General features: G+C 38.1%; 2 protein-coding genes across 2 annotated transcripts; both read right to left on the bottom strand.

The window, feature by feature from the left end:
- Positions 1-2,122: 2,122 nt before the first annotated feature.
- On the bottom strand, positions 2,123-3,417 carry LOC130745084 (F-box/kelch-repeat protein At3g06240-like). Its single transcript, XM_057597229.1, has 2 exons — positions 2,826-3,417; positions 2,123-2,349 (listed from the first exon to the last, which is right to left on the bottom strand). The coding sequence occupies exons 1-2, from the start codon at positions 3,415-3,417 to the stop codon at positions 2,123-2,125; spliced, it is 819 nt and encodes a 272-aa protein (XP_057453212.1).
- An 865-nt stretch (positions 3,418-4,282) lies between these two features.
- LOC130747766 (cinnamoyl-CoA reductase CAD2-like) lies at positions 4,283-11,739 on the bottom strand. The gene is made up of 6 exons (XM_057600794.1): positions 11,536-11,739; positions 11,229-11,398; positions 10,702-10,893; positions 5,302-5,464; positions 4,969-5,152; positions 4,283-4,517 (listed from the first exon to the last, which is right to left on the bottom strand). The coding sequence occupies exons 1-6, from the start codon at positions 11,657-11,659 to the stop codon at positions 4,373-4,375; spliced, it is 978 nt and encodes a 325-aa protein (XP_057456777.1). The 5' UTR covers positions 11,660-11,739; the 3' UTR covers positions 4,283-4,372.
- Positions 11,740-11,873: the final 134 nt, after the last annotated feature.

The following is an 11,873-nucleotide window of genomic DNA, read 5'->3' as shown; positions in this document are numbered from 1 at the left end:
AGTAGTCAAGAAGAAGCCATTGTATATTGGGTATTCTCACCTACTTGACTTCATAATGGTTGTTTCTCAAAAAAAATTGTTTAAATATGTTTCTAGTCTATATGAAATATAAATGAATTGAATTTTTTTTGTCAATAAATTAATTGAATTTAGTCCCTAAAAAATTCAAACTTTTTAGTCATCAATATTTATAAGTTCCCGTAAAAAAAAATTATAAGTTACTAGTATATGACTCAGGGAAATTTAAAATTATATATAAGTTTCATTATTTTTATAAAGAAATTGCAAATTTCTATTCTATAATCGTTTTGTAGTTCTTACATATTTTGCCACAACTGGCAAAATAGACTATCAATTCAAACCTCATACTATCTTACAGATGGTGGGATTTTTTAAGTCAGAACAAAATGGAGTAGGTATGTTGTGTGGCTTTATTGAAGGCAACAGAAAACACAGGGTGTGTAAAAACAAATTGTTAACAATAGCCTCCTGTTAACTAGTGAAGAGCAAAGAAATCAACGGTTCGTCTGGAAGATGAATCTCGAAATTTAACTCTCTTGGAAGCTAAACCAAAGATGGCAACAGAACTACTAGCAGTTGGCAGCTTGACATCAGTGAATTACACTCTTCCTCCATTCTCTGTCATATCCCCCTTCCACAACCTGTCCATTTTCCTTCTCCAAGTTTAAACAAAATCCATGAGAATTGAAACAGAAACAAAAATTATACAAATATAATACAAGAACAAAACTATGAAAAAGCAAAACATAACATAGTACTATATTGCATTATCTTGGCATTCAAACCAATGTAAAAAATATAAATAACTCGTTGAAGATGGAACTTTCACTCTTGAAAACATACCATAAATTAACACCATGCTTTTTACATTATCCTGGCATTGAAACCAATAACTATAAGGTGTATTGATACAGCTAAAACTTGGTGGTTACCTAGTTTTCCACTTGCAACAGGGCTATCATAAAATCTTATACTAGTTTTAATTGACAGGCTAACATTTGCTAGCTCTTCAAACTCCCTTAAATGTATCTCATCTGATGGTCCTCCAATATATCTTCTCCAGTCATCTCTGCATAACAGAAACTTGTTTGTCAAAGTTTCCGCTATTCCTGGACTCAGAATCCTAAACTAAGCTTCTGCAACTACTAAAGTTTCTCTATCAAGTATCAACTTATGAATCCCTTCATAAAAAACCATGTTAATATTCTTTCCTTCACAAATCTTTATTCTTCCTTGCATTCCACTTTGCAAGTTAAAGACCAGACACGAAAACATATTCTTATGAAATGTGTAAATATTAACCACATACATGATCAGTTATGTGAACTTCTGTCATTTCAATTCTAAAACAAACATAGTATGTGTTCAGGCCAGGCCAGTTAATAAAACAGTACAACAGAAAAGTAAATGAATGGAAAAATTGTACCCAGAAAAATAGTATCATATATGAAGGGAAAAACTAATTGGACCTAATTTATGCTTTTAAATTCTCCTATCTTCATGCTCTGAATACTGTGAATTCAAATTAGATATTATATGAAAATCACACCACATTTCCATCCTCCTAAATGAAAACTGCGAATTTTTTTTATGAAGCGAAATCTCCAATTACTAGTGTTTGGATATCCGATAGCAAGGCTTAAAAGCACTTTTAACATAAATCTCTGTCTCATAAAAGATTGAAATGAAAGTGCTTTTAAGTGAATGTTTCAGAAATCTGACCACAGACTACATCATCCTAGGACTGAGGATGTTGGCTTTATTCCTATGGGCATTCTACATAATACACGACATATTCCAAACCACAAATTTAAAACCATAAAACCCCAAAATCATGGTGCACCTCTTATCCTGGTTATTTAAGGATCACCAGGAATTATGCTGATAGTACCTGCACTCAAGTACTGCTTTAGTGAGTCCCTACTCACGAGTAAATTTTATCAACATTTGAAGAAAGATGGCAATGCAAAGGGAGAACTGCTTTACCACCATTGTGCTTTGTCAACAATAATGAGTTCCCAGTGTCTTGGAATGGTGATCGCTCTGGAGCATGAAATCCACCTCTAGCAGCATGTGTTTTTCTTTCCCCATTCCTGATATCCTAATTATGCTTGCTATTTTCTGTAACTTGGCAGTTCTCTTCAGAGCAACAAGCCACTATTCGCTTCCCCAACTCATTCTGTGTGTCCAAGGGAATTGATGAACATTTGGACCCTTGAACTGCACTTTGTTCCATAATCAAGCTTTCAAGATCCCCACTGAGAATGGAGAGTTTAGATTCAAGCTCATCCTTTTCACTTTCAAATGAAAGAATTCTTTGTCTCCATTCTTTTCACAAACAATGCCAATGATTCACTAGAAATGTCATCAGCAATATATGTAATCACAAACAACTGCATGTATAAATATTCTCTAGTTCATATGGAAACGAAATGTTAGGTCAAGAGCACTAAAGTTGAGTTTACATCAGTAAAATAAACAAGTTCAATTGGTTATTGCAGATAAGATAACTATCAATTTCTTTCTCATAAAATTAAAAGGGGAAATAGTGATCAACTGGCAACAATGAACTGTATATTTTTCTTTTTTTCCTATCTCTTCTTCATACATTCTTTTCTACTTCATATGGAATGTAGAAGAAACATTACAGATTAGCAACCAACTAACGGAGTCACCAAAAAATTAGGAAGCTAAAGAAACAGCAATAGTAATCACCACTTACACAATTTAACATCAATCCAGAAGAACAAATTGTCACCGAAGGGCCTAATCTTAACAAGGTGAAATCAGACTCTCCACATAACCATTGTCATTCAAAAAAGGTTTGTTGTTGGGAAGTTGAATACATTTCACACTATTATCTTTAAGATTATACATGATCGTCACAGCCTCCATATCCTGATATGTTACAAGCAACAGGATGTCACCACCATCTTCACTCAAGGACATCAGCGGCCGAAGAGACGGAAAGCCATCACATCGAAGATGCTCATAACTGACACTCACCAACCGAGTCCAAGACTCCCGAACTCCATACTCCCTCATTTGCCACACAACAAAATGCGTTCTCTTATGGTCATGAAAAAGGCACAGACAATTCCTCAAAACCCCAAGGTTCGACTCATCATGAGGCACCTCACAACTAACACCCTCAGGCAGCGACAACAATCTAAATTCCTCCTCACGCAAGTCAAAGGAAACAACTACCAACTGCTGGAGAGTAACATCGGCAGCGCCCCACTCACCATTACGACAATTCAACTTGTCAAGTCCTAACCAGTTAACACAACCACTCACAACTTGTCCATTGACCTGCTTTAGCACAAGCGGGAAACCAGGCTCGTTCAAAATCGTTCTCCAACAACTATCACCCATGCAATGAACCTTCGTCTCCATTGTTTGCGTTTTACAATCCCTAATCACCGCCACCACCTTGCAAAGAGCAAATAATAAAATTAACCAACAAACATAGTAGTCAATGGCGAATCGCGGCCTGTCGCGGATGACCCCAAAAATGAAATCCCACACAAGGGAAGGCCGCTATTGGGGGAGCTATCGATAACTATGCCAACAAAAATATGCAGTCTAGTAATTTGAATTTGCATTTCATTACTGAAATTAAATTGAATTTGGTGGTATCTAATTGAATGTTGAAATCACCTTGTAAGTGGCATGTAAATCATCAAAGCCAAACCCTAAGTACATTCGAGATTGCCAGTTGATAGCAAAGGTTGGTGATTTCTCAGACAAGAAGCGAGTAGCGGGGTTTCAGAAGCGGACCCAGAAGTTAATTTTATTAAAGTTGAGCAAAGAGACCAAGCCGCTATGGGAGCCAACGACGGTGTAGGCGGACTTCAAACGAAAGCAGGCGTCGTCGCCGCCGCCAATCATGAACGACGATTCCTGGAGTAAACGACGCACAGGGTATGTCATAAACATAGCTTTTCTAACTGTGACTATGTGATTATTGTCTTGCCTTGGTTTGAAAGATAAGTTGATGGGATTATTATTCATTATAGCATTCAGTAGTTTGACTAGTTTCTAGTAATTTAAAACATTATTTCCATAATTTAGATGTGAATGAGCTAGAATTGCTATCGAAGTTTAACAAATTTGGCTTCAGCTTAGCGATAGCTGTCAAATCTCTAGCTAGGAAAGTGTAAAGTTTAACAACAGTTTGGCAGCTGAATTACAGTTTTTCAGCAGCTTAATACATCTTGCATTTTTGCTAGGAATTTTCTGTTGATTTGCTGTTAAATACTTGGTAGCAAAACTCCTGATTTCTTGTTGTGGAAATAAAAGTTGTCACCATATCTTATCACATGAATATTCATCAAGATGATAACAAAGATTAAAAATTGACAATATTCTTTTCTCTAAAGCTTTCCACAGTCTCCTTGATGCTTATTTCTAAAGGAGTAAACTCGATTCCTAAACTGTGGGCTTTTTCTTGAGAATATTGATGTATTGGCATATACGGGCCATCTTCCTCACACCTGTAAACATTGTAGAGATAATGAACATGTTGTTAGGAGAAAAACTTTTTAAAATAAGTATTTAAATGCTGAATTGGGCGATACAAGAGACAGAAAAAATTGGGATTTTTTAGACATCCAATACGATAAAAGAAATGCAATAAGTCGTTATTATATGTATTTTCAAATCTAAGGTACATGTCATTAGTGATTGACTAATTCAATCTTAATGGTTTGCCTAATAGAAATCATAGCCCTCTACTTTTAACATGTCATGAGCGGAATATTTCATCACTTCTTCAGTTCTCCCATTTCAGTGTTGGCATACATCAAACAAATATCACCAAATAAATTTCTATGCTGAGTCTTGTAATTTTCAGTTTGAGTCGAGCTCTCACACAAGAAGCCATTAAGGACTAAAAAGGGGGGCTTCAATAAATGGAGATCCTAGAAGTTATAGAAATAAACTTACTTGTTTGAAATTTGTAATGTTGGGTACAAATCACGTAAAATCTTAACAAGTTCAGAGTCATGAACCACTCTCTCAACCATACAATATCTTCCACTAGCTGAAGCAATCTCATAAGCTTGAATATGTGCTTTAGCAACATCTTTCACATAAACCCATCCAATAGATCTATTTGGAAATGGGACACCTGCATCAAAAATCAAAGAATTCTTCTATTAAGCATCAGGACAATTCTTGAAATTTCTATTCGCAGATGCAGATGCATGCAAAGCTATAATTAAGGGAGCTTAATTAGAAGTCTCATGTAGCATAAGTAAGGGAGCAAATAAAAATTACCATTAATTGGGTTTAAAATTGGCTCAACGCTATAATTAACCTCTGGTTGTAAGAGAGGTCCCGCCACCATACCCGGGTTAATAACAACCATGTCAATTTTGTTTTCGTTTACAAATTTCCAGGCGGCATCCTCAGCCAAAGTCTTTGAAAGGTAGTACCAAACCTGAAAACACAAATAGGAAATGGCAAGAAATTTAGAAAGCAGGTAAGACACTATAGAGGACAAATTATTACACATAGCATAAAGTGTAGTGTTTTACACATAACATCATGACTTTGATTGAAGGACAAAACTAAGATAAGAGTGAGGAGAAACTGAAATTGATTGAATGATAAAGTGTTTTACACATAACATCATGTATCTTCCTTTGTAGTTTAAAACACTTCCCATCATCTAACAGAGCATAAGTATCCCCTGCCGATGGAACCCTCATGTCTCACATTCATCATTCATGAGCAAATACACAAGTTTACTGTTCATATTAGCCAATGCAATGGTAAGATACATAGATGTTGTTGCAAATACATGTTGAAGCAAGTGTAATTCATATAGTTAGTTAGGCTCAGGAGGATTAACTAGTGTATAGTTAATGAGTGCTATATATAGTACACAATGTAACTGAGTTTGTGAGAGCAATTAATAAACAATTAATCATTTTTCTCTCAAGACTTATCTCTTTCTAGTTTTCTCTCTCTCTCTCTCTCTAGAGAACCTTCTGGTTCTAACAGTGGTATCAAGAGCTCATCAATCAGGAGCCTGTGGTGGTGCCCAGGGCGGTGCAAGGTGGTGCTGCGGCGGCGCTAGGAGTTCCAGTGGCGGAGCTCAAGGCAGAGATCAACGGGTTGAGAGAATTGAAGAGAATTCAAGAAGAATCGAAGAACAGAGGGCAATGTCAAGATCGAATTCGCTTCCGATGAATCTTCCTACTCTCGATGGGAAGAATTATGAGCATTGGAGTGTCCAGATGAAAGCAATTTTCGGATTCCAAGAGTGCCTTGAGGTTGTTGAATCTGGGTTTGAAAAAATCACTGAATCTTCTTCTGAAACCCAGAAATCTGCACACAGTGAAGCCAAGAAGAAGGATTGCAAGGCAACTTTCTTGATTCATCAGTGCGTTGATGCTGCAAATTTTGAGAAGATCTCAAAGGCAAAATCTTCAAAAGAAGCATGGGAGATATTGGAGAAAAGTCATTCTGGGTTGGCAAAGGTGAAGAAAGTTAGACTCCAGACGATGAGGAGGCAATATGAACTGCTTCAGATGGAGGAGCAAGAATCTATTGCAGAATACTTCACCAGAATCAGAAGCTTGACCAACCAAATGAAGACCTATGGTGAGAGCATGCCAGATCAAGGAATTGTTGAAAAGGTACTCAGAACCCTTACTCCCAAATTTGATCATGTAGTGGTAGCAATAGAGGAATCTAAGGACACTGAAACTCTCAAGATCGATGAGTTACAAGGATCCTTAGAGGCACATGAACAAAGATTCAAGGAGAGATCAGGTGATAGGGAATCTGAACAAGCTTTGAGTGCTCAATGGAGAGGAAAAAATAATTCTGGGCAGAATGATAAGAAGAAAGACAAGGGAAAATGGACTGGGGATAAGAGGAATGATGGTGGAGGATCAAGCTCACAAGAGCAAAGATCTCAGAAGTCAAATTCTGATTCAAGTCATGCCAAGAAAGGTGGAAACCAGAACAATGGGAAACAGAAGAAGGATAAGAGCAAGATCCAGTGTTTCAAATGCAGAAATTGGGGGCATTTTGCTTCAGAATGCAAGCAAAAGAAGGCTACCCGAGGCAAGGAAGAGGAAGCCAGATTAGCCAAAGATGATGATTCAGATTCTGATGAGGTTCTGTTGTTAGCAAGGTGTGAAAATCCAGATTTGAACACTGAAGAATCTGAGAGCAAGGTGCTAATGGTGACTACCAAGAATGACCAGAATGCTTCCAACAACTGGTATCTTGACACAGGGTGCTCCAATCATATGACTGGGCACAAGGAGTGGTTTGTATCCATCGATGATTCTGTGAAGACAAGGGTGAAATTTGCGGATGATAGCTTCATTCGTGCAGAAGGAATTGGGAGGGTGATGTTCCAGAGGCAGAATGGAAAAACTTCCTACATTGCAAATGTCTTGTATGTGCCTAAGATGAAGAACAATCTTCTCAGCCTAGGCCAGCTACTTGACAAAGGGTACAGGATGAGGTTAGAGGACAGAATGCTAAAGGTTTTCAACAAGAAGCGGGTTCTGATTCTCAAAGCACCACTCTCACAGAACAAGACATTCAAGGTTCCCCTTCACATCAAAGATCACAAGTGTTTGGAGGCAGTGGCTGATGAATCATGGAAGTGGCATCACAGATTGGGTCACCTCAACTTCAGGAGCTTGGAACAGATGAGCAAGGAAGGATTGGTGACTGGACTACCTCACATCAAATCACCAACTGAATTGTGTGATGAATGCATGACAAGTAAGCAGTCCAGAAACTCTTTTGTTTCACATATACCAACTAGAACTACTAAACCATTAGAAGTTGTATATAGTGATGTGTGTGGACCTTTTGAGGTTCAATCTATTGGAGGGAATAGATACTTTGTGACTTTCAAGGATGATTTCACAAGGAAGTTATGGGTGTATCTCATTCAGAAAAAGAGTGAAGTCTTTGGAAAATTCAGAAGCTTCAAGAGACTTGTTGAGAAACAATGTGGTGAGAAGCTGAAGCTGCTGAGAAGTGATGGAGGAGGGGAGTATGTTTCACATGAGTTTTCTGATTTCTGTGAAAAGGAAGGCATCACACATGAGGTGATTGCCCCATACACTCCTCAGCATAATGGAACTGCTGAAAGAGTCAACAGAACCATTCTCAATATGGCTAGGAGTATGCTGAAGACTAAAAAGCTTCCCAAGAAGTTTTGGGGTGAAGCAGTGGCTACTGCAGCCTACATTCTGAACAGGTGCAGTACAAAAAGGCTGAAGAACATGACACCAGAGGAGGCATGGTCAGGAAACAAGCCAAGTGTGAAGCACTTTAGGGTGTTTGGCTCAATTTGCTATAAGCATGTCCCTGATAATAAGAGGAAGAAGTTGGATGATAAGGGTGAAAGATTGATTCTCCTAGGATATCATTCAACAGGTGCTTATAAGGTGTTTGACCCTGCAACTGGTAGCAGTTCATTTAGTAGAGACTTGAGGTTTGATGAGTCTCAACAATGGGATTGGAGCTCAGATACAACAGCTTCAAGGAAAGTCTCTTATCTAGACTTTGACAGTGGTCAGGAAATTACAAGTGGTGAAGGTACTGCCACTACTACTGTAACTCAAAGACCTCAAAGGGAAAGACAATTTCCAGCTAGATTGAGGGATTATGAGGTGTTCCCTGATTCCACAATCACATCTGAAGGTGATTTTGTGCACATGGCTCTCTTAGCTGAAATGGAACCAGTGACTTTTGAGAAGGCAGCTAAGGAACCTCACTGGATTGAAGCTATGAAGGAGGAAATCAGATCCATTGAGAAGAATGGCACATGGGAACTCACTTCATTACCCACTGGGAAGAAAGCTATCTCAGTAAAGTGGGTTTATAAAGTGAAATTGAAGCCAGATGGGACAGTGGCTAAGTACAAAGCCAGGCTAGTGGCCAAAGGTTTCTTGCAAAGACCAGGGCTGGATTTTGATGAGGTTTTTGCTCCTGTGGCAAGGATAGAGACAGTAAGGCTAGTTATTGCAATTGCAAGTTCTCAGAAATGGTCTCTATACCAGATGGACGTTAAATCTGCATTCTTGAATGGTCCACTGGATGAGGAAGTGTTTGTATCTCAGCCACCTGGATTTGAAGTTTCTAACCAAGAAAAGAAGGTGTACAGATTGCATAAGGCACTCTATGGATTAAAGCAAGCTCCCAGAGCTTGGAACAAGAGGATAGATGGCTTTCTCTTGCAGCTTGGATTTCATAGATGCAAAAGTGAGCATGGTATCTACATTAAAGGTAACTCCCTGGATTCTTTGATGATCATATGCCTATATGTAGATGACCTACTGATAACTGGCAGCAAGGATGATGAGATTGAGGATTTCAAAGGAAAATTGAAATTGGAGTTTGAAATGTCAGATTTGGGGTCCCTTTCATATTTCTTAGGGATTGAGTTTTTCAGAAGTGATGATGGGATTCTAATGCATCAGAAAAAGTACATTACTGATGTACTTAGAAGGTTCAATATGCTTGAATGTAATCCGGCTTCAACTCCTGTTGAAACTGGAAATTTGTTGAGCACAGGAGTCCCTGAAGATCAAGCTGTTGATTCAACTCTCTACAGGCAGATGATAGGCTCTCTGAGGTACATTTGCAACTCCAGGCCTGACATAGCCTATGGTGTTGGCTTAGTCAGCAGATTCATGGAGGATCCTAAACATTCTCATATGCTGGCAGTAAAGAGGTTGCTTAGATACTTGAAGGGAACCATGGATCATGGGATTTTGTTCCCAGCTGAGAAGAATAAGGAGTTAAAAGTTGTGTATGGCTACACAGATGCTGACTGGTGTGGGGATAAAAGTGATAGAAAAAGCACCACTGGTTATTTGTTCAGATATGGGGATGCATCAGTGAGTTGGAGTTCAAAGAAGCAACAAGTTGTAGCCTTGTCATCATGTGAAGCTGAGTACATAGCAGCTTGCATGGGTGGATGTCAAGCTTTATGGTTGCAGTCATTGCTCAAGGAAATGGGAATGCACACTGAAGATCCTATGCTACTGCTAGTGGACAATAAGTCAGCAATCAATCTAGCCAAGAACCCTGTGTCTCATGGTCGTAGTAAACACATTGAGACCAGGTATCATTTTCTGAGAGATCAAGTAGACAAGAAGAACTTGAAGTTAGAGTTTTGCAAGTCTGAGGAACAACTTGCAGATATACTCACAAAGCCCTTGAAGAGGGACACTTTTGTAAAGCTGAAGGTGCAGCTTGGAATTGTTAGTTTAGCTAGTATGAATTAGGGAGGTGTGTTGAAGCAAGTGTAATTCATATAGTTAGTTAGGCTCAGGAGGATTAACTAGTGTATAGTTAATGAGTGCTATATATAGTACACAATGTAACTGAGTTTGTGAGAGCAATTAATAAACAATTAATCATTTTTCTCTCAAGACTTATCTCTTTCTAGTTTTCTCTCTCTCTCTCTCTAGAGAACCTTCTGGTTCTAACAATACACAAGTATGCTGTTCACATTTGCCAATGCAATGGTAAGATTTATGGATGTTGTTGCTTAGAGAGGGCATAAGCAACAGTCATTCAATTCCCGAGTCCCAACATGAACAAACTACATCAGAATTGAATCATATATTCCAGTTGCATGAGCTTCAAGTGTTCCATTTCTGAATAAGTTTAAGGAAAAATAGCACAAACCTTTGATTCTCTACAGAAATCTGGATCTGAAAACCATGTCTCATCAATCACTACTTCTGGAGTTTTAGGCCTTTCATTAGATAGTATTGCTGCAATAGAAGAAGTTAAGACAACTCGTTTCACAGATGGTGATTTTGCGCATGATTTAAGAACATTAAGAGTTCCCTTCACGGCTGGATCAATCAATTCAGTCTGTAATTAAGAAAATAAAATAAAATTAACAGTGGATAAACTGGTACTGTGTACTGACAAGTCAAACAATCTAAACACAGTTGATTGGATCATTGGAAGGTGCCAAATGGGTTAACAGGAAAGCTCATTTGTATTAAGAGTCTCTATACTAATACTATTGCCCTGTACAGAATGACTAAATTCAGTTAGTATTAAGAGTGGTCACTTGTGTAGTATATAAGTGATACAAATTATAGTAAAGTAGAGTATATAACTATAAGTGACACAATTACTAAATATAGCACTATCACCTCTCACTCACTCATCTCAACAATTACTAAATATAACACTATCACCTGCGGGTCCTTGACAATAAAACTAACAGGTGAAGCAGTGTGAAAGACACCATCACAGCCATCAATAACAGAGTCAAAGGAACCTTCTTCCAACAGATCTGCCTTAAACAGTTGCAACCTCTCTTTTGCTCCATCAAGTTTAAGCAGGTGGCCAACCTTCAGGGGATTACCTGCATTATACATGCATCTCATAAGAATTATTCATAAAAGAAACCAAATAATAAGTGAAAACCAATTAAAAAAGACAAGAACTAATATTAAGGATAATGCTAATGAACAAGATTATGCTAGAGAGGGAGGTACTGACTTGGGTCACGAACAGTGGCTCTAACAGTGTAACCACGTTGAAGGAGAAACGTGACTATCCATGAAGCAATGTAGCCTGAACCACCAGTCACACACACCAACTTTCCTTCCCCATTGCTCATCATCTTTCTTTGTTTTTTGTTTACAGTGTTTGGTTTTAATAGAGATGCTGACAGGGTTGAATAAGTACCTAGCCATATCCTATAAATGGGTGGTGGTGAGGGCTTAGGCCTTAGGGGTTGAGCAGATAATTGAAACAAAAAAAGGAATTGAAAATTAAAACCAAGCATGTTGAAACTCTTTTGTACTATTATCAATTTCAATAGGTTATGACATTCA

This window comes from Lotus japonicus, chromosome 3 (assembly GCF_012489685.1).
Source record: "Lotus japonicus ecotype B-129 chromosome 3, LjGifu_v1.2".
Lineage (NCBI taxonomy): Eukaryota > Viridiplantae > Streptophyta > Magnoliopsida > Fabales > Fabaceae > Lotus > Lotus japonicus.
The sequence above is the reverse complement of the archived record's forward strand: the minus strand, read 5'-3'. Positions and strand labels throughout refer to the sequence as shown.